The sequence below is a fragment of the Larus michahellis genome, chromosome 2 (assembly GCF_964199755.1).
Source record: "Larus michahellis chromosome 2, bLarMic1.1, whole genome shotgun sequence".
Taxonomy (NCBI): domain Eukaryota; kingdom Metazoa; phylum Chordata; class Aves; order Charadriiformes; family Laridae; genus Larus; species Larus michahellis.
Window position 1 is genome coordinate 104116345 of NC_133897.1, and position 23988 is coordinate 104140332.

General features: G+C 42.1%; 1 protein-coding gene across 1 annotated transcript in view; it reads right to left on the reverse strand.

The window, feature by feature from the left end:
• Nucleotides 1–23988, reverse strand: part of PARD6G (par-6 family cell polarity regulator gamma) — a 69160-nt gene that overhangs the window by 40104 nt on the left and 5068 nt on the right. Inside the window, exon 2 of the mRNA XM_074576485.1 lies at nt 14994–15216. Coding sequence (XP_074432586.1) covers nt 14994–15216 — 223 coding nt within the window. The remainder of the gene's footprint in view (nt 1–14993; nt 15217–23988) is intronic.

Sequence of the window (23988 nt, forward strand, 5' to 3'; positions counted from 1 at the left end):
AGAGAAAGCTACAGACAGGAAACAAAAAAAAAAAACAACCAAACAACAGTGGAACTTTGCATTTGACAGAGTTTTGGGTTTGTTTTTTTTTTTTTTAATCAAAGTAAACCACTCAGAAATGTATACATGTGTTCTGAGCAGATTACTTATTGTAACTATTTTAAAGCCATTAGCTGGCAACTATTTCCCAGCTGAAGGTGCACTAGACAAAACACCCAAACTCTTTAGTTCTTTTTTCCTCATTTTGTCTTTAAAAATAACTAAGTGGCATGGGATCTAAATGTCCTAAAAACACTTGATTATTTTTTTTTCCCAATCAAGAAAAACCTTATCAGGCCAGTGCAACAGCTGTTCACTCAGCTCTTCGGGGGATGATGAAGTTAGGCATATGACTTGCCCATCACAAAAGAAAAAAAAATAAAAGGTTACCCACCTTCAGCTGTTGGGAAAGCAGAATTCTTCAAGTTGCAAAAGCACACGTTTTATCATGGAAATGATTAAATTATACAGGAGTGGCTAGTGGCAGTGACTATGCCACCAAACTGGCAGACGCACCACTTGTGTGAACTAGTAGCTTGGTAATTGTCAGCCTTACACCCTCTGTTTCCAAAAGAAACACTATTTTGAACAGTGAAAAGAAAAGCTCCCCATAGAAGCACTGCAATGCAAGCAAATTCAGGGGCTGTATTTCAGTAGCTCTATTCTTCCACACCTTACAGCAAAACTTGTCTTATTTTACTGACTTACTGATCCAAGAATTGATGTTGAGATTTAGATAAACGTTTCAAGTATAGACAAACATTACGTGCAACCACTCTGCTTTTTCCAAGTGCCAGTATTCTCGGTGCCATTGACACAGATAAAAGCTTGAAACACATTCTATACTTTACTACTCAAATTCAACTTCCAGCCTAATTGTGATGTCCTCCCTGGTGGGGTGTCTCCAAAAGCCAGATAGCAAGATATCAGCTCCTTAGGCCTCTCAAGTTGCTGTTCAGAACAGCTACTGTTTCTGCACGTATGTCTTCAAGCCAGCTGGTTGGAATCACTAAGTGCTATATAGTTAAGATGACTATTCCTTTTAAAGTTATTCATATTTGAACTACATAATTATTTATGTCTTGAAGCAAAAGATTTAGGAAGCAAAGTTGTACAGACAGAGTACGTGAATTCTGAACCCAAGGCCTTCCTGGGTTCCTTTTTAAAACCGGTGAGATTTTGCTGTGTTTTTTTCAGATCTTTCCTCATCTTTCCCATAGATGTTTATAATTTCCTGTGGGTTCTCTCTTCCTCTGCTTTTTGAATTGTACCAAAACTTTCTGTTTATGGGTAGGTAGATTCTGGAAGAAACCTCAGCGATATGAAGACTGAAATCTCGGAAGCATTAGACGCCCTCCTGCAAGCTAACAAAGCAGCCACGTGCACAGTTGCAAGTTACATGCAATGTGAGCGCAAAAGAGACCCACACTGCATCTGCACAGGGACAAGACTTCCGCTTCGACCCTGAACTCTGCCTTTGTGCTCTGCACCAAAGCGCACCACTTTTGGTATTCATGTATTGGATCAGCTCACAAAGCCCATCTGCATGCACTGCAGCCAAGTGTCACATTCAAGAGAAGAGGGATTCATCCACTGCATTGAATAACAAGCATTCCTGATTTATTTTAGGCTGTGTGAAAGCTAATAACATAAGCAAATCTCATGTTTTCCTTGAAACGGTACAAACACTAGGAGTCAGGAACCACATCTCAGCAAGACAGCAGGAACCAAATCTGAGTAACAGATCCCACAACTGCATGGTACAGAGTGTGAACATGCTCTGGTCTGTAAGCCACGCCATTCAGCATGAGCTGACATAGCCCCATCATGCAAGAGGGATGCAAGGCCGTGCTTGAGCTTTTATGCACCTTACAGACACAGGACTGTAGTGAGCTGCCTTTACAAGCCTTTGGACCTCACCACAGCCTCTGGAGCCCTCAGCACAGGAAGGACATGGACCTGTTGGAATAGGTCCAGAGTAGGGCCACAAAGATGATCAGAGGGCTGGAGCACCTCTCCTATGAAGACAGGCTGAGAGAGTTGGGGTTGTTCAGCCTGGAGAAGGGAAGGCTCCAGGGAAACCTTATAATGGCCTTCCAGTACTTAAAGGGGGCCCACAGGAAAGATGGGGAGGGAGTCTTTATCAGGGAGTGTAGCAATAGGATGAGGGGTAGCTGTTTTAAACTGAAAGAGGGGAAATTTAGATTAGATATGAGGAAGAAATTCTTTACTGTGAGGATGGTGAGGCACTGGAACAGGTTTTCCAGAGAAGCTGTGGATGCCCCATGCCTGGAAGTGTTTAAGGCCAGGTTGGATGGGGCTTTGAGCAACCTGGTCTAGCGGGTGGTGCCCCTGCCCATGGCAGGGAGTTGGTCCCCTCTAACCCAAACCATTCTATGGTTCTAACCCCAGAAATACCTCTAGCAGCATTCCCTCCACAGTGATCCCTCCTCAGCAGGGGTGCAACTTCTCCTTGTTACTTCTGTGTGCAAGCAGCTATCCAGCAATACATGTTACCAACACTGACATGCCTTGTAGCGCCAGGAAGTCTTTTAGGCAAGGAGACCTGGTTTGCTGGAATTGCTCATCCCACACCAGTTGGAAGGGTACCATTCAGCAAGTGCTAGTGAGCAACTTAGCTAACCAGGTTTACACTAGCAGGAAAACGATTTCTTCTGGTTGCTGCTGATGCATATACAGAAATATCACCTTTACAATTCTCTTTCAGCTCTTCTGAGGCATCCAACTGAAGCGGTCTGAGACAGAGGCAATAACGTTTCTGAAGACAGATGGGCCTAGTGACTGATCTTCCAAGATAAGCACAACACACCCATAAACCAGACCAACAAGACTCAAGAGCACACTACCCACACACTGTATGACGCCCATCAGTGTAGAAAGGCACCTGCACCACACTCTGCAGCTCCAGTACTTCCTTATGTTGCAATATGGCTCTGGGAACTCAGGAGGCAATGGATGAGAGGAAGGGTGTGGGACATAGCCACCACTTACCAACTGAGGTACAGCATTAGGGAAAAAAAAAACCACAAAAAACCAAACACTCAGGGAAATACCGCTGCTCAGCCTTACTCCAGGCCTCCACAGGTAGGACAAGTTAGTTGCAGTGATGCTCTCCATGTGGTCTGGGATTCAACACTGGTGAAGCCCACTGAAAGACAGGGCTTTGTGCGTACCTTCAACAACACCCTTCCTCTTGCTTGCCATCACTCTGCACTTCCCAGAGCTGATGCAGATGACACGTACCCTTGCTGAGGGTCATCTGAGCAGAGGAAGCCAAGTTTGTTGCGGCAAGCTGTTTCCTGTGATCTGCAACCCATGAGCTGGCTCCTGTGGCCAGCTGCTTCTGGGAATGTTTCAGGGAGGGGAGATGGGTTTTGAGGTACTGCCAAGCCACTTCGCCCACAGCAACAAATGTTAAATCACAACAGATATCCAGTCTGCAGCTTCTACCAGCGCTCCCCTTCTCCTCTCTATCCCCTCTGGATGACATGGCATGCCCAAGATGAGCGTAAATACCTCTCCTGTACTCCAGAGTGCCCCTCAGTGCTTGTACAACAGAGATCAGCATACAGCAATGAACAACATCTAACACAGAACCTCTATTACAACCCACATGTACCACACTTCTTCGTTACGCTGTATGTCCCCTGTAAGGTGACTGGGAAAGTGTGCATCTGTCAGGGGGAGTGTGTTATGGTATGGTAACCAAATAGATCAAGGAAGGAAAAGTCAAATCCCGCTTAAAGCAAAATACGGCACAGGCCAGTGCTCTTCTAGGGGGCAGGCTGGGACCTTCACAGCAGCCTGCAGACAGCTATTCAGTTCCTCTGCTGTATCCAGCGCAAGAAATATTAATGCAACAAATCCTACACTGTGACATGAGCTGCCAAGTAATGCTGTCACACAGCCTCTGAAGTCAGCCAAAAAAACAGGGAAGGGGAAATTCTGCAATACTCTCAACCAGCACCTTTGCATCCACAAGCAAAAGACGAGACCTAAACAGAAAACTGAAGTTAAAAAGTTTCCTGTTTTTCATAGTCATGGCCCAGTGCAGGCACAGATACCTTGAAGAGGTCAGAAAGGCACCAACCACACAATTACTCAAATAAACTAAACCAGAAGAGAACCTGATGTGCCTCTGGGCTTGGCCTATTTACACAAGAAGAGGTGTTAGCCAGATCTAGTGAAAATCATGACCAGAATTAGCAATTTCAGTCACCCTTGCAAGTGTAAAGATTGCTAGTAAATCAGCAGCAGCACTGTCTGCAGCACAATTATTGTCTGTCCAGGGGAAACCCTTGTGATACAACCTTTCAGGTACAACAAGCTGATAAATGGAGACATCATGTGGTTACCCCACGTGGACATGAAGCAACCTAACAGATGAAGCAGCAACTTTTCAACTGTAGCACTGTAGAATCCAAGTTCAGTTTAACACTGGAAACAAGAATATCACACTGTGAGAGAGATACAGGTAAAACCCACCATGAAGAGGTCATCTATAGCTTTGAAGCTCCAGGGCTTATGCATTAAGCCCCGTTCTCTCCTCAATTCAGGCTTGAGGACAGACCGGGGCTTAATGCATAAATGTTAAGTTGGCTTCCTGTATGCTACCCTCCCCTCTCCCTAGTACACAGGCAGAAATTTTAGAGGCAACGAGCACATTGCACATGTGTCCAGTGCACTTTTAAGTGACTGAAGAGTAACACAGGTACAGCAGAAATTGTCACTCCTCCTTCTATCGATAATCTTTGTCTCAGCTAAGAATTGTTCTGAAACAAAATTTTTAAAACATCTTGTTGCATATTGTACTTCAAATACGCTATACTTTTATTTTTTCCCCTCTACAAAGCATACGGCGTGTTAGAATTATGCAGCTTCAAGGAATGCAAGCTTAGGGAACTCAAATTTTTCTTGTTGCTAACGACAAAAGACACCACCTCTGGACTTATTTATGGGCTCTATTCAGATTCTTGCAGTTTGGGTGGAATTCTTTCTGAAACTTTACTGTTTTCTGGTTAACACGTGTTTTTTCCTCTCCTTCGCTCATGCCTGTTGCATTTAAAATTAGACCTTAGTAAGCACACGAAGGCAAAACCATAAGGATTACATTATTTTGTAAACAAAATCACTGCATCTGCTGGATACATACTACTAAAACTACCAAACTGCTTGGCAGAATGAAAACAGAGAAGCAATAAAGCAGGCTAATAAAGTGAACAAGCTGGTTGCCATCAGTGTCCAACCCGCATTCATAACTGACAGACCTCCTCCTATCACACCTCAGTGGCTTTTAGGCCTTTTCAAATCCTCAGCTGATACCTTAGCTTTAAAGGAAACAGTTGTGCTCACCTACAGCAGCTGAAGAAATGCAGTTTTGGAGCCTGCTGCTACCACCAGATGAGTAGCCTCACAGTGCCCTCACTCTGGCAAGATGGTGCCTTCCACCAATTCCACTGGATTCCAGCTCTCCAACTTCCACAGGCACCACATAATTTCTTATTCATACGTAAATTCAAATTAAATAAAAGTTCTCCTTCAAAATCTGACAATGTTTACTTTTTTCAAAATTCTCAACTCCTCCATTATTTCTAATGCAAAGGGATAATCACAGAAGAGAACGAATTGGTCGAAGACCCATGGTAACACACAGATTTTCCTCACAAGTTGCTATTTCCATACCTGCTCTATCACTGCCACTCCACTCACCCACTGATGTCAATATTCTCCAAGCCTTCTAGCACTTGGAGTAAAACAGGCACCAGCATGCTTTTACCCAACACACACTCTTCTGCCCAGTGAGCAACAGCCTTGCAGGGCAATTATAAAACTAAGGCAAGGAGTAGAAAGATGAGAGGAAGAAAGAGAAATAAGTGGGAGACAGAAGCAGAACAGAAAAAATACAAGAAAATTAAGGGGGGGGAAATATGAGTGGTGTAGAAGTTGTTCATATGAAGTTTTTAGAGGTTACTTAATGTCAGCGTATGTCAGGAGACTGAAGAGCAAGAACAACAGTGAAGTTTTCTAGGTTAATGGTTTCCTTAATATTCCCATGGGATTCTTTGCTACTCTAAACATAGCACAGAGGAAAAAATAAGATTCGAGTAGATCATCAGGGGCAGGTTCAAGAAAGAGTTCTTTCAACCTCCCCCAAACTGCTTTCTCTTGGAGTTGAAAAATACCCAGAGTTCTTACACACTATTAATGCTGATGCTGACATGCAAGTTTGGAGCATGCAATCCCAACAACACAGGCAGTCTGAAGACAAGAGGAGCTTTCAGTCACTTAAAAAAAATTGTTTGACTCGAATTATAATCGTTGAGTTATATTTCAAATTAATTTTTCAATGCCTACTACAAACACCTAACAGAAACATCCTTTCGGCACAAGAGTCTACTGATTAAGCTATCATAAGCCCTTTAGTGTACTTCAGAAGTTTACAGTACTTCAGAAATTTAGCAGAAAGCCTATTCCTGAAGGCTTAAGCCTTGACTTAATGTTTGTATTTGCATTGTGCTATCCACCCTCCCTCACTACATGAGAGTTACTTTGAGCTTGTGAGGTCTTTTCAGGTAAAATCTGGTGTCAAAGAAGAGACTGTCAAGTGCATTTCATTATCATCTGCACATTGTACTTGTTTCCATCACTTACAGAAGGGAAATGACAGCTAGGCACAACAGGAAAAAACCTGAGCCATGAGCAGGAAACAGAATCTCTTGTTTTGACTACTAAGGTAAAGAAAGACAAATAGTGGAAAATGCTCCTCATAGGGACTTTAACAGAGGTGGATCATTTGACAAGTCTTCCTCACCACTGCTTTTATACCATAAAGCCACCTGTTAGAGCAGCTTCACCACCTTACACAAAAAGGGTCAGACCAAGGAAGAAAACAAAAAATAGTTTCACTTAACACTATCTTTAAGTAGACATAATTTGGGGGTTCTTCTATTCGGCTTTTTAAAGGACCATCAAAGCAGCAATCTGCAACTCTAAGACAACAAACAGGAGTCTGGAGGGACAGAAGAGAGTGGTTATTTGCTTGTTCTTATGTGGGTTACCAGCAAAAGCAAAGCATGGAGTTGAGTAGAGGTTCCTATTCAAGGCTGCACAAGTTCCCACTGTAAACAAGTTTCTTTAGTCTAAATTCAGGAGAACATGTCGTGCTGGTACCAACTTGATGCAATTTTTAAGAAGCATCAACTGCTAAAGTCTATTTTTATTAATAAATACATTTGATTATGTGTTTTCAAAGTTATTAAACTTTGAAACTGAAACCAAATCCCATGTAGCTTTAACACAGAAGCACAACAAACATTTGCTGCCAATGGCAGAACAGCAGCAGCAGCAATTTTGCCAGGCTTCTGTTCCATGCTTACTCTACACTGCAACTACTAATATTTATACAGCATGTATTTCTGCAACAGTTCCCACTACCAGTTATTGACCAACACGACAAAGCCCATCTGTAGGCTATGGTATTTCCACACATTTTCCCCTCCTTTCATTGAAAATTCTGGCTTACCAGGGATTCTGGCTGCAATTAAAGAAACTGGTAATGAAAATCAAATATCCTTATACTCTAAAAATGGAGTTTTCAAGGAGAAGGAGAGAAGCAGCCTTGTGCTGGCTCTGCTCAGCCACCAGGTATCACTAACCATGCCAGCAACAAAATCCAAGACTGTTTTTGTGTTTATGTCTGACAAACCAGATTAAAAACATTGTTTTTAAAGATGCTTAATAAAGTAGTTGAAAGATAATGATTACCCAGTCTCATCATTTGCACATGAAAGGTGGAACAGAGAAGTTACAGTAATTTGTTGCCAGACTTCACTGGAACAAACAGCTGCATTTTACTTATCTTCAGATATCAAAGGACTTGAGTGGGACAAAGATTACTTGGCTTGACAAGCATTCAAAGACCCCTCCAGCTCAAAAACAGAGATGTTTGAGGAAAATCATGAAAGGATTTAATTTAAGCCTAGCAGCAATTCCTATTATACTAGCATGAAATCCACCACCATCCCCTAATCTTGTCAAAGCTAAAACAAGATGCTTTGCAAATACAGTGGCATTGCACATTTCCAAAGGCTACAAGCAGACAAGTTCTTTCTCCCAGGAGGCTTCATGTCAGTGTTAAGTCGCTTTACAACTACTACAGTCTTGCCCATCCTATGCTAGCTCCTCAAACAATTAGTCTTCTGCTGAAGAGCTGGCTCAGAGAGCACAGCTCCTGGGTCACACCAGTGCCAGGGCAGAGGAGACAGGGTAGCAGCCCTGGTACAGCTTGGCCAACAGCAGAACCGCATCCTCCTGTGTGCCCATGAGCTACACTGAGCATCAGAATAGTTTCTTCTCTCTCCCCCCCAACTCCCTTATGCAGTGGCAGATAAACTGAAGACCTCAAGTCACCTTCTTTGCATCCTTAATTTTATCTTACAGCCTCAGACTCATGTAAGACCACTGTAAAAATCTACACGGCTCAACCAAGAGCTGGACCAGAAGCAGTTCAGTATTTTCAACATGTGCTGCAACCTGCTTTATTATTTAATTTATCAGATGCCTTTAACAAGACCAGTAAAGTCACATTGTTCTTGTTTGAAAATACAAGATTTTTAGAAGGTGAAATCAATGTCTGTGGTATAAAATAAACAGGAAGGTTACTGAAGAAGTTAAAAGATGATACAAAAGACTTCAACTCAAACTTTTCCAACTGTACCCACTCTAGAAGTCTGGGCAGAAAGCTAAAGGTTTTAGGTAGCTGGAAATAGGTTTCGTTTTAGTTGCTGTCTCAAAGCCAGTTTTTGTGTTTAACACGTGGTTAGACAGCCAACCACCATTCCTGGGGATTATCTGCTTAGAGTATGAAAGACAATAAAACAACCCACCATCGGTTTTTCAGTAGGACCTGGGCATGATTCCCATTAACACATTTTTATTTTAAAACTGAGTGATTGCTCTGATTTTATAATACAAGAAAGCTAAGCACAGATGTTGGTACTTTGAGCAGAACAGAACTTTGCCAGGTAAATAACAAATTGCAGAGTTATGAACTACTTCTGAACATAGAGAAATACGCTGCATGGCACAGCAGTTTAAATACATTAGTCATTGCATGCAGTTGAAGAAAAACAACATCTTCCAATCTTTAATTTAATGTAAATTAAAACAAGCCAAATCCAAAACCCAGCCAGGTAAATGCACATTTCGCCCTGTTGATTTTGGATCAAGCTTTACATGAGAACTGATGGTAGACAGCAGCTCTAACCTCTCCAGGAGAAAAAGCAACAACTGGTGTTCAGTATTGGTTTACTGTTACAGTAATGAACCATAAAAATAAAACTACAAGAGAAAAGACACTTATAGGAAGTTTCTGAAGATTGTACTTAATGGCTTTTTACACACTATCACTTTTCCAGACCACAAAATGCAAGACAATACAGGTATCAGAAGACATCAGCCTTCTCCATCTTCAGGACACCTCAATTAACAGCTGCAGTTCGTTTGTGGCATTTACTAAATTACGTAAGGCCCTGCTCCAGTTAGCTGTACAGAGTGTTTTAGGGTTATTTGCTGTTAGAATACTCTTCAGCTTCTTCAGGATTTTTGGCTTTTATGTTCCTGCAAAAAGTGCAATATTTGAAGAAAAATACGCTGAAATACAGATCCAACATCTGACATTCCAGTGTTTTACCTGTCTTCTACTTGTAGGACACTTACCATAAAACCATTTAAAGTTTTAGAGAGCTTTAAAATTGTCCTGCTTTTAGCTGGAATAGAGTTAATTTTCTTCCTAGTAGCTGCTGTGTTTTGGATTTAGTATGAGAATAATGTTGATAACACATGCTGTTTTAGTTGTTGCTAATTGATGTTTACATTAGTCATGAACTTTTTCAGCTTCCCAGAGAAGCTGAGAGGGAGCATAGACAGGACAAGCTGGTTAAAGCAATATTCCATACCATAGACATCATGCTCAGTCACTGCTTGGGATGGGCCGGGCAACCGATCACCAGGTGGTAAGAGCAACTTGTGTTGTGCCACTTTATTTTGTATATTCTTTTACTATTATTATTATTATTTTCCTCTTCCATTACTGTTCTATTAAATTGTCTTTGTCTTAACCCATGAGGGGTTTTTTCCTTCCTTTTCTCTCTCTTGTCCCTCCCTACTGGGGGGACAGTAAGTGAGCAGCTGCGTGGTCCCAGTTGCTGGCTGGGGTTAAACCATGACAAAAATTAATTTTATTGATTGAAAGATTGTGAAATTGATCTAGAATCTGCTTTAGGATTGACAAAGTGCCCCCACATTCATTAATTTACTGTTATTTTTATGGAAGTTGCTTGAGAGCAATAGTAATACACCTGCTGATTCACAGGAACAGCAGCTGTACTCACACAACAGCCACATGCTGACAATCACAGTCCCTACTGACATCCCATGTGTCTTGTCAAGACAGCCTGAATAGTTAAGTTTGTTATTTCTCCAAACCCCAACTCCTTCAAGTTTTCCTTGAGAATTACTCTGCTGAGGGATATGTTTTCATCAACACTATGGATTTATATGAACAAGGCCACTTGCTGAAACTCAGGCAAAACAAGCAGAGGTCCAAAACCTCAAACCACCATCAGGACACACCTCCAGTTGTGATGGGGACAAAACAAAAAGGCTTCCCAGAAGAAGAGGAGCTCATTTGACCTCAGTCTGGGATCAAGAGGAGGCCCTGACATGCTGCTCACCGCCCCTCTGATCTCCTTTGCTACTTGAGCCACATCAGATTTTCTGTTACTGCCCATGCAAGCTCTATAAACCTCAAGAGTGGTAGGAAGTGAAGGTCCGTCTGGTCATCAGCAGCCTCCATCACTTCTCCCAGAATCAGAATTGCTATGTTCGAATTAGAGCCAAGTATCACTCCATTCACTATGCCTCCCATACTTCAGCATCTTGGTCCTGGATCTGCCTCTTTTCCTTGGAAAAAAAGTGCTGCCCCAAGTACTTGCAGGGTGATCAGCATGTTCGTTTTGCAACACTTCCCTGAGTTTCTGAACTTCCTAGGTTATATACACCATAGTATGTAACCCAAGCAAAAGAGGAGAAACCCTGAAACCTCTGTTATCTGGTAGACCTTCACTTACACCCTTATGCCCCGCTTGCAAAGTTCAAGGAGTCATTTCAGGCAGGTTTACAATGAAGAACTCGTTATAATTCTGCTATTTGTTGCATTCTATTTAAGAGCCTCAAATACAGCCTGGTTTGAACACATACTCTGCCTCTGGGAGACAGACATTAAAGCAAGATTTGATAATAACATCATTCAATTTAATCATACAAGGAAAGTGTAATGCATTCATAGTATGTAACACTAAGTCCTTTCAGTTTTTCTATTCTTTGTTTCTGCTTGGATTGATAGCTTACACTTAAATATTTTTGCAGTATTCAAAAGACTGTCTCAAGTGCTGCTGTTTAAATCATACACAGAACAAATGAAGTCTTGAAAAAGTGATGACCAACTGCATCATCAGATAAGCTTTTCCTTCATGCAGGTCTTGGCTAGAGTACAAGAGTTCAGTTATTACAGAGCAAGTCAAACACATCCATAATTCCTTGCATTGTTCTAAGATCTTTGGGACATCCGTCCTTTCCCCAGCAGCAGGCACCTTCCATAGAGAGTTCTGGATATGTCTGATACCAGTTACAGCCAAGTGAATAAATGCTTGGGCTCAAAGCATCAGCTGATATAAATCACTACTGTGCTAACGAAGTCAAAAGAGTCACATCAGTTTACAACTCAGGACATGACCCATACTTGCAGCCTGGGAAAACAAGTTAAAGGGAAACTGCCTTTTCTTTTTATAGCACGGTTCTCTAATTAGGATTTTTGTCTGCACTGTAATTTGGTATTGGAGAAAAAAGAACAGAACACCACATACTTTCAGCAAATGGATCCCTATGAGCTATAAAAACTTGTTGTAACTGAGTTTACTCAAATGCAACCTGCAAATGTCCCAAAGCCTTCAAGGCCCCAAAAAGTATGAACAGTAGCTGTTGGAGGCACACTGGAATGGCAATTCAAGTCCTTAGTGAAAAGGCTGGCTAATAAGCACTGACATCCCCTGCCTGGGGAGGGAACAGCTACTGTGATCCTGAAAAATTTGGGGCTCAGGAGACTTGAACAAATAGAAGGAAGTGGAATAAAACAGGCATCCCATACCTGGACACCAACCTGGCATGTAAGAGCCCAAACAGTGCACATGTGGCTTGCCTCTGGGGACAAGTGAGGGAAGTGCTTTTGAATTGAAAAAGTGCAAGACTAAGCTCAGATAAAAAACAACTAGGCAAACAAAAAAAATCAAACTAGCAAATTGTTGCTTGATTATTGTGCAAAGACTAAGTTACCTACTTTGGCACTCTGGGAACAAATAGTTAAGCTATTTTAACATGATTGTATAATTCACTTGACAAGATAAAAGGATAACCCAGCTATAAACTGGGAAAACAGATAAAATGACTAATCACGCAGTTGATAAACAGTTTGCTCTGCTAGAAAAAGACCTGAACTTCAACTATTCAGTCCTTCCGTGCCTGCATACTTCTGCCCAGTTCTCTCAAACCCTCCCTACTCTACAAAATCCTGCAAGAACAACCTTTGGCAGCCACCTCCCAGGACTTCTCCCACTGACAGGCAGTGATCCCTGACCCAACAGGCTAGACAGCACGTGCTCTGCGTCTCCTTCAATGTCACAGAAGCGGACCGGCCTCGTATTTTACTAGCATCCCTGTCAGCTTAGTTTCCTGCTTCTGAAGTCAGAGTTTAGGGTGTGAGCTGAAGCACTGGTGGCACACCACAATTCCCTGGATGGCACAATGATTTCTTGGTGCTAGTCACCTTGTTCTCTAGTACAGGTCTCCAGCAGAAGGATCAGCATGGCTCCATCACCCCAGTCTGAAGACAGGGAAAACAGCAGTGGTATGATGGAGCAAAGGAAGAAGAGACAAACAAGATCTCAGCATCTCCTATTATTGTTGAAGGGAACAATTTCTAAAGACTTCTTCTCAGAAAAGGAAATAGACATGATTGTTTGGGAGTATCCACAAGTATGGATCTCAAGTGTCCCTTATTAATTGCATCTGTAATCAAAGGGATGGGCCAGAATTTACTGTTTCCTTCAGCTTTAAAGAGGGACCGCAGGAGGATGTATGTTGGTAAAGCTTCAGGCTTTGCCACATGTGAGGAGGCATGGGCCTGTCTCCCCTCTTGTATGAGCTTCCTCACTTTTCAGCATTATTCTTTCCACTGAACAACAAGCAAAAGAAAAGCTTTTTAAAAAGTAAATTCTGCAATTTTCCATTAAAGTTACAAGTTATAAACACTCACAACTAGCATACTTCTACTGCAGAAGAGGAGGGAGCATTTTTTCCCCACATGTAGTCAACAGTTTTCCCTCATTTGACTACTTCTGCAATTAGCATTTTGGTGGCAAGCCCCCTCCCAACACAGAGTTAGGGATACTCCATGGCTTCAGCAGTCTGCCCAAGCAGAGCAAGGACAGCTGCATTTTGAACAGGATTGATCCAGAGACATGAATAAACTCGAACTGATGCAGGCATGACAAAGTCATGCAAGTGATTTCTCATGACCTGACCCACCATGAACATTCACAAGCCCTAACAGGCAGTGCAGGAAGGAGACTTAAATGGACTTGTCATCTACCTCCGCATTTTCTGCACAAGAAAGGAGAGCTAGCAGCCTAAGTCCTCTCCCACAGAGATTTCCACTCATCTGACAGAACACAAACAAAACAAACTGCTCTAGACCTCTTCTCCATTGCCTCCTTGAGCACTCAATCCCATTTAAAAAAAGGTGGCAGACAACATGCTCTGAATTGGGAGGGCCACACAGCCCTGGATCTCTAATAACAACAAATCAAACCACACACTATACCAGCTCATACTAACAAGCAGGCTGGAGCCTCCTGCTAAATCCTTATCCGTACAAATGTCCACACAGCAGAAAGCCCAAGCCAAAAAAGCTACATGACTGCTCGAAATCTCACATCAAGTCTCATTTCTGACTCTGTCACTGGCAAGATTTTAGTTCCAAAAGCCCTGTAATTAATCACTACATGACTGAAAAAACTATGGAAGTAGTGTTAACACAGTGTTAGGTTCCCCTGGGATTTGAGGAGCTCTGTGGGGAAGACACGTTGTTACAAAAGTCACCTGAAGCAACTGCCAAACACGGTCTTCAAGGAGAAGGTTTCATCTGCAATAAAAGCTTGACAAGAACAACACACAACCACTTAAACCTGATGTCATCTTGACATTTGGGCAATTCTGACCAACGTTTGCGTGATGATTCAAAACGGGAAGATTCGACACTCCTCAGGGTAAAGACAGAGGGGAGAATCATCATTTGTCTGTCTGCCAGTGTCAACATAGTCAAACAAGGCCTCATTTGTGACAAAGCTTTTTTTTTTTTTCTAACTACATATCTGTGTGCATTCACACACTATACTGGCATGAATCATTTGGGTATGACACTGACTATCAAGATGGACAGATAAGATTTCTAAATGTGAAGCAGTAGTACAACACTAGGATCCCCTCCCTCCTCAGCTCCCTCAAACAGGTGTAGCGGTGCAGTTGGCATGCTTGAGTGACAACACAGTACCAGCAGCACAAGGTACACTCCCCTTGGAAAAGAAGGTGCTCACGGTGATTCTGAGCATTCTATTACCCTTCAAACACCTTGCAGCCAGGAACGCAGTCCCTCTACCTGCCCTGAAGTCATACCATTCCCACAAGCTGTAATGAAGTGCCTGAAAGGAGGAGTAAGAGGGCTCCTCTTACATCATTTCAGCCTCTAAATGGGGGCCATAAATATGCTCTTTATCTCGCCCCAGCACACTCTGGGGCAGCAAAATGAAATTGCACCTTACCTTGTCTTTGTATAAAAACCCTGAGCAGTGGATGAGCACTTGAAACAGCCTTGAAGAAGTTGTCATCGTTATTAATAGGGAGAAGGTCTCCATGCACATCAGCATATCCGATCATCACTTCCAGGTTGGCTATGTGATGAATGTGAAGAATTAGTTTGTAGAAGTCTTCAAACTTTCCTGGCTTGTAGCGATCCAGGGAGAACCTTCGGAACTCTGCTCCAAACTGCAAGAGAAAAGAAACAGAGCACCAAATGTCACCACAGCTCAATGCTTTAGCTTGGCATTAGAACATGGTGTAGATCACCTCTCTCTTTCTATGACGAATATAGTCACATATTGGTGCTTTCAAGTCTACTAATCACCTTTCAGGTTGTCACATTAGAATATAACCATGGCTACCAAGACACCACCCTGCTTGACAATAGAATATGCTCAAGTGTGCCAGCTTAAAAGAAAGAGTATTTTTTAAATATTAAGTTGACATTGAAGCCTCTAGAGGATAACTGCATTTGTAAGGTTTAACTTTGAAGTTCCATCACTCATTATCATCATCTTGGGCATCCACAGAACCATTCTTCTCCGAAGCAGAAGTGTTCACTCTACTGCTTTCAAAAGAAGTTACTCAGCTATTCAAACCACCTTATAAAAATTCTTTGCACATTTCCCATCAATACCGCTGGGATGCCAACGACAAGACCTTTAAAGAAGTGTGGTATGCAAGCGCACAGCTTGTTATTAGGAAATACACTCACTCTACATGCCCCCTGAATTTCCTGATATCCCTACAGGAGGGGGGAAGTTCTATTCTAAGTTAGTTTTCATGGCTTAAGTATTTCTGTGACTCCACTGGTTTTCATTTTTGAAGTTTTACAGAACAGTAAGTGGCTGTTAAAAAAAAAAAGGGGGGGGTGATTTGGCACAAGACAATTGAAAATGTTATAAATCCCTCTGTGAAGTTATTTTAACTGCGTCAAAGACTGAGGAAAAGATTTCAATGGACCTTATTTCTGATATTAGATACCAAATATGCTATTAAGAATAGGAGGAAAAAAATTAGATTCTCTAATCAAGGAAAAGAAGAGAGTGTAAAAACAGGCATTTAGTTAAACTAAGTAGCTTAAATCATCTTTCTGGTACATTTAGTTTCGTAACTCAGATTGTATAGTACTAGTAAACTACTGTTCATCAACTGAATCTCTAAACCATTCTAACTCACTCCTGAAAGTGAGTGGAACCACATCCAAAAATCCAAGAACAAGGAAGACTGTGACTAGGATCTCAGGGAAGTTCTCATTTGCGAAGTCAGTCAGTACCAGCGCAAGTAGTCAAAGACAAAAAGCTAACAAGCAAACACAAAAAATAAACCTGAGAATTTTCTGTAGATAAATTCTTCCTCAAGATGGAGAATGACTTACTTAGAGGTTCTCAGATGTTAAATCAACTTATACATGCAAGCCACTCTTTTGCTGAGACTAAAAGAAGTATGAATCATCACCATAATCATCTTCAAGCAAAAAAAAAAAAAACAAAAACAGAAAACACCCAAAAAACCCAACAACCCTACTGGCTTTGGGTGCAAGCATGTTCTCAAATTACTTCCGCAGTTATGAAAATCCCATTCTTCAGCATCAAAGCCTAGTTGTGATCATCTGAAAGCTTGTTTAGTCAAATTATGCTGTTTGTTTGTAATATTAACTGCTAGTTACAGTTCCTATTTCAATTCAGAATGCCCATCCAAACGCACAAAAGCCGAACAAACCACAACTGGTTCCAATGGAGGAAAAACAGTCCTCCTTTGTCCTCCACCCCCTCCTCTCCAGAAAAATCCAAGTGGCAACTTACTTCTGTTGACACACTTCAAACTGAAACAAAGCTTATATCTTTTTATTTGAGAAGTATCTTAAAGTTTTCTTTTCCCTAGATTCAAACAATAAGTGACCATTTTCAAGTGACAAGTTTAACACGTACATGGTAAACTAAAGGGGCAGGAACAAAATCTTCATAGGCTTTGTCTAGGGCTGCATCTCCTGTTCTGCATACCTGAACAGGAACACAGGATTACTTTAGGCAAAAAAAGCACCAGGACAGGGTATTTGGATGCCAATCCCAGTAACCACTTACTGGTTAGTCCACTACCAAACAGACAACGTATTCAGGACCATTAGCATACACAGTACTTGCAAGGAAGCGAATGCTGTGCAGTCTCACCCCAGCTAGTACAACACCCATCCTACAAAACCACCCTGAGACCTTGGGGCGGTCCATCGGTCTGATCGATGTCAGGCTGCCTGACACATGACCGAGGCACAGGCCAGCTCCTGTGCTGAGGCATCACGCTCAGTGGGGAGGTGACATGGGAAAGGAGAGAGGAAAGAAGCAAGGATAGTTATTTTACACATTAGTATGACCCAAAGTTCAGCTTAAACTGCCACATGAGACACAGCTGGTGAAAGGGCCAGGCCTCCCAGCCTAACCCCCACAGGCAGGCTCAACACAACTGCATCGGTGGAGCATGACACATGGGTAACAGTGCACCCACAGGGACACAGATGCAGACTTAGGGAGCTGAGGTCTGATGCGAACACTGTATAGTCAAATGAACTCGTTCACATGTTCAGCCTCAGGAAAGCCCAAGAGACAATTTCCTTCTCCTAGGAACAGGACAATGGTAAATAAATGCAAGCAATTTCACTTGTGCTTTTTGCATGATGCAGCCCTTTAAGGCAAGGGAGCGAGAAGGTGATTCTGCAGAGAGGAGCACAAGGAGGCAAGAGTCTCTTCAAGAGAGATTTAAGCAGATAATGTGGACGATGTTGCTGTTTAAAGGTTTGTGTTACTGTAGTAATAGTTTAGCTGATTAATTCCCTCAGTGCATAACACAGACAGCAACCATTGTCAACAGGTCTTTTCAGAAGAGGGGGGAAAAAATGCTTCAGCAGTGACCATTCATTCATCATCCCTAATGAGGCTGATACAGAGTATCAGAGTAATAACAGGTTTTGCAGTACCGCACAGCTTGGAAACTGGGTACTCGGCATTGTATTCAGCCAGGATTTCAAGATAACATCCACCACGTATCTTCCAGAAACTACAAATTCTGAGGGCTTTGCACAGATAGCCAAGATTACTATCTGCTTTTCTAAGCTACAAACAAAGTTCATCTTTACTCTATCCCTCCACAGAAAGAGACACAATGACTGGTGTCTGTCAGCAGAGTATCTGACAGAACAATACTGTATTACACTGTTTGATAAACCAACAGTTTTAACAAGCAGATTAGTTTTCCCATGATGAAGTGATTCTGACCTATTTATCTAATGCAAATACAGCATCTACTATGGCAGAAGTCAGAGGACAGGATGGCCCAAGGGAACTTAAAAGAATTTAGTCTGACAGAGCTAATTATGACTGAAAAAAAACTAGAAAGAACTGTACATTTTTTTTTCCACAAAGAATAAGCTCTGCCCCAAGATCATCCAAAGTATCAGCCAGCCACTATGCTTGCTGTCTACAGCTAGATGACAGAAAGCACCCAACAAAATGCTACACATCAAGCAAGAAGACTGAGCAAAAACAGATGCCAAGAAAAATTAGCAAAAAAGAAAAAGCAAAGTGTTCTGATAAAAGTTGTGTCAAAAAAGAAGAAAGTCACAGCTAGCTGACCAAAACTTACACAGGCTGACCAAGAGCAATCAACTGCTTTTTTTTTTCTGGCTAGGAAGGACCAGAGGTCAGAGGAGAGGAGGGAGCAGGATTTTGAGGTTTGTTTACTTGGAAGGCTGCTAGTTTGTGAAATGAAATGGAAGAGTTATTTGCAAGCAAAAGAGATCAACTTTTCTTCTTTAAATTTGAAGTTTCAAGAAGTTTACAGGGTCAAAAAAACCCCTATGTTTATGAGGTGCCATCCCTCTAGTTTATTGCTGGTTTTGAGTTCAGGCTATTGTAATAAGAAAACATCAAAGAGCAACATTTAGCAATAAACATGAATTATGTTAGCCACCACCTACTTCTCCCATGAAGCAAATATCAGGAACAGAAAGAAAAACACACTCTTATGCTTGCGTAGACCGTAATTTCTGCTTACCTGTGAGATTTTCAAAATGAGGAAGACCTGATCAGGGTTGCTTTATTGGTGAGAAGAAGCAGAAGCCAAGAAAGAGGACGAGAGAAGACAATGTAAACAGTCTTGTGCTGGCTAACTTCCTCTGGGGCTTCAGAGCTCTGCTGTTACATTCATGTCTGTGTTTCTCTGCTCCCTTTTTCTCCTCCAGCCACGTCCTCCCCAGCTCACCCAGCACCTTCCTGCACTGCTCCCAGTCTCACAGCAGTCGGTGCTAGTGGCAGGATGCCACCAACTAGGTAGATTTTCTCTGCAACGAGTTCTCTCTTCTCCCCTTCAACCAGCTGCCCCAAAGCAGCTCTGCTCCATCCCAATGATCAAGCTGGTGGGAAGTGTGGGATTTCATGTTCTGCTCAGTGCTGTGCTCATCTCTTGCTATTTCTTCCAAGAGAACAGTCAACAAGAGCAAGACAGCCTCTGTTCTATTTGCCCTTCATAGGAACCCCACCACAGACACAATTTCACTACCTTCTCCCTCAAACTTTTTTCCTGATTGGCATCGTGCCATACTCCTACCTTTCTCCCTTGTATTCTCCCCTTTCACTCCCCCTTAAAAATACTGCCATGCTTTAATACCTTCAATTCTTAGAATAGTTCCTCTCCCCAAAGAAACTCAGTGGTTCCCCTTCATTTTCATGCTTCTTGGACACAATGCTTCACGTCCCTGCTTTTCATCTGAAGAACAGCCTTTGCAACCCCTCCAACGGTCTCTGTCCATGACAGAGGCTCAGTCAATGATAACACTTTTCTCTCATCTGCATCTACTCAGAAGATGAATTCAGCTTCTTTCTGTGTCCCCATCACTCTCAGACCAACTTGTGTTCATGAGACATACCCCCCATGCAATCTCTTATTGATTTCTTCACAAATGCTCAGCTGCCAACTGAAGGGCAACTTAAAGATGACCCTTTTCCCTCCTTCACCTACCTTCTTTCATGATTATTGGGTACAATACCATTACACTGCCTTCCCTAGCACCTGTAACTCCAGTACCACCCTTCATCTAGGCAGTTATCCAGGCATATATCTATATGTTAATTACACAGATCTTTTCTGACCAACATCTTAAATCCATAGACACCATTCAGCTACTTATCTGCAGAGCTGGGCTTTGCCTGGACTGCTGCTCTGTACTTTTCCCTAGCTTTCCTAAACACTCTTTTGCCTCACTACTACCCAACTAAGAAATAGTTGGGTAGTAGTTTGTGAAAGTAGCTATCCCCAAAAGCCATCCAGCCTGTCCTTCTGAACTCATCATCCCTTTCTTTGCCAGTCCTGCTCCAGTAGTTCCTCTCCTATCAGATCACCCACATAACTGCTTTCTCCCTACCATCTCTCTCATTCAGTACTGCCTCCAAGCAGCACACAGTGCCAGCCTTCCTCATTGCCAGCCTCAACTCTTGATATTTAAACCCAGTCAAGAAACCATCATTCACAGCAAAGCCTTTAAAATAAATCGTTGCCTTAAGTGGTTGGTCTACCTTTCCAGGAGCAAATCTCTCTTTTTTTTTTCTTCCAGTCCCCTACATCTCTGGGAGAAAACTGAATTCTGTTTGCAAAGGATGTAGACCAAGCTCATCCTGTATTTTTAAGAGAAGACAGAGCATCACACACACCATCGCACCACATAGTTTTAGCACAAATACAGCACAGAATGCATACATCCATGGCTTGTCACCATCAGCATGAGGGGGAAAGAAATATTTGGCACCTTGCCACCCAAAGGGACAAAGGACTACTGAATCAGGAGGTCTGGTCAACACTGCCAACAGCAGACAACTCCATGAGCCTAGCTTCCTGCAGAAAGGCAGCCCTGCACTAGTACACATCTCTAGCAAGAGCAGACCACTTTCTGAATAATTACTGAGAGATACCTGCATGATTACAAGACACCTGTAACCAGTATGGGCTCTGGCTGGTTGCAAACTTATTTAAGACCCTTTTAGTTTCCACCAGAGGTTTCCCCATGAGCTCAGAGCCAACAACAGCTGCAGAGAAGTAATTTGATGGATACACACACATACACACCTAGCCAGACCTGACGGGGGACTGGGAACAGTTGTGCAGGGCAGAAGCAGGAGGGATGGCCCTAGGCTGGGCAGCCCTGGGGCTGCTGCACCACACCCTGCCCAAGACATTTCTCCCTCAATTAACTTCAGGAATTTCCAATGGGAATGCAACCACCTCTGTACAGGGAGATTTTTCCTTCACTTAGAGGGAGGGAATGTCTCCAAAGGTGCATTTCATCTTTTAACTTCTGGCCTGCATTGTAAAAGTAATTAGGGGCAAGCAATCAATCCTTGGAAGAGTGTTTCTTGGTTACTAAAAGGCTCAGATTCAGTGCGCACAAAGTCTCTTACAAAGGGAATGATAAGGGACTATTAATTGCACCCCTGAAGAACTCCTTGGAGGTGGCTAGTCCTACAGCCTACCAGACAGAGCCTCCACAGGTATTTTAACCTCATACAGGAGACATTCCTTTCTGGCTTGACTGTAAACAACTTTTCAACTTTAAAGAGCACCTCAGCAAATTAAAGGTCCATTGTTCAGTGTCCTTTAGGACTGTTTCAGTGTGGCGAGACTAAAATTCAGAAGACTACTCGCATAAGACAGACTGTCTGGGTGAAGTTTTAAGCAGATCAGAAATTCCCAAGTTACTAGGCTAAAAGTTATTATGAAAGAAAAGGTGAGAACCTGGAGGCAGGATCAAGAATAGGAGAGTATGGGAGGTGCTGAAACACAAGGTAGGAGCCCTAGTTTTCTGGCCATTGCATCGTAGGGACATTGATAACCATCAGGTTAGCACAGCTAGCACCCAAGCCTGTAACAGTATATTAACTTTGGGAATATTGCCGGAGGAACTACCATCTTTCTGTAAATAGATTTTGACTTACTTTTTCTTTTTTGTTACATAGGGCATGGGGCTATAACCCTAGCACCAAAGCATACCCTCCTCCATCCCATGCTCTGTGAAGCCAGGTAACTCAAAGCACATTGCCCAGCCTTCCCTCTATCTCCTACAGGCACTATTGCTCATATAGCACCAGAGTACAGGTCAGAGAAGATACACTGTGCTAGTGCTTATTGCAGCTGTCATCTGAACTATCACAAAATAACATGTCTGCAACACCTTTTCAGATGAAAAGTCTGGCCTCTCACCTGTGAAGGGCAGCAAGCATGCACAGGGCTAACTATTGCAGCTCAGCTGCTGCATGATAACTTGTTCAGCTGTATTTACTTTGTCTCAAGTCACCTAACCTTTTAAAGACAGACTTGAGTTTACTGGGTAGGACCACTTCAGAAAGTCAACCTACTATGAAAAACAAAGATTTGTAATAACAGAACAACCAGGAGTTGAGCAGATGCTATTTAGCACATCAGAATAAATACAATACCTGCCATCAAAAGCCCAGCAAACTGGGAGGGAAAGGAACAGAGGCAAGACTTCTTAAGAGATTAACGTTTACAGTCTCTTTCTCTCAACACATTTTGCAACAATCCAGACCATCTCAAGTTGCTATTGCTGTGGCATACTGTCTTCATTTGAGAGGGGGAAGCATTGTGGTTTTCTAAGTCCGTGCCACATTTGGTTTGCATATAATCAAATATGTTTTGAAGCTCAAAACCAGAAGTTAAATCAGCTGGTTACAGGGCTTTTCACTGCACTTATTTTAGTTTTATTCTAGGTATGACAAGTATGACCTTAACTTGGAAGAATATGAAGTAATGCTTAAAAACTTAAAGCAGACAAAGTCCGTTTTAACATCCTGTAGGTTTAAAAAGAGTGATGCTTTTTGATCAGTTTTAAAGTGTGCCACACATGGAAAACATTTCTTAAAACTTCAGAAGGCCTGTAAGGCTTCAGGGCTAGAGCGAAATCAAAGTACAAAAGGCTGGAAAACACAATTTGTAGACCTCTCTCACTTAGTTAACACCAGACAGAGACAAAACAGATCTTTAAAATCTCTTTACAGGGGACTGGTAAAAGCAAGTTTACTCTTACTGCTATTTCTAGAGTTATAACACTGCTTGGTGTCATACTTTATACCTTTCAAATACATAATGTGTGTACATATACTGTAATAGCTAAGCAGTCATGTGAACATGCAAAGGTGTCTGAGCAGTATCAGCAACTTTTAGAGCAGGGGGGAAAAAAAAAAAAAGGATGTGAAAGGTTTAAAACAGCTATCTTTTATGTAACAAGCACAGGTACACTCCTAAGAAGAGATGACGACACATGAGCATGACGACACAAACCACCCACAAGCTGTTTGGGTATTACATCAGTCTAGCAGTTGGGTAGACTTGCTGAAGCACAGACTTCTACACTTGCCCAAGACCAATGCACATAATTTTACCTGCTAGCAACTTCATAAGAACACAGAGCATAGCTGATCCCCAACATGCTTCTCTTTGAGAACTGTAACACTATCACATCTATACTCTGGACACATCAGAATATGATTGAAAGTTTATTAAAAATCCATTTGCAGCATCCATCTGAACACCAACATTTACTGGAACAAAGTCAAAACAGGATGGGAGAGGAGAGCAAAAATAATACGGTTATAGTTAACTGGATATATTTATCTTAATGGGTTTGTTTATAGTAGTAGGATGTTAGTCACGTTAATGTTAATTTGTAAATCAGTTTGTAATGCATGAAAACATGATGCTATTAATAAGGCAGAAACGTCACAGTCAGCACTTGAGTCAGGTAGGTATGCTTTTATAATCCTCAGCCATTATCAAAAGTTCCATCAGCTGAGAGGGTTCAACAACAACAAGGGTTGTGGTTTTTTCCCCAAAGGACTATTTTTCTGGGAATCACAAGTGCATTCGGCCTCTTGAAAAAAAGAAAATACAATTCTTACT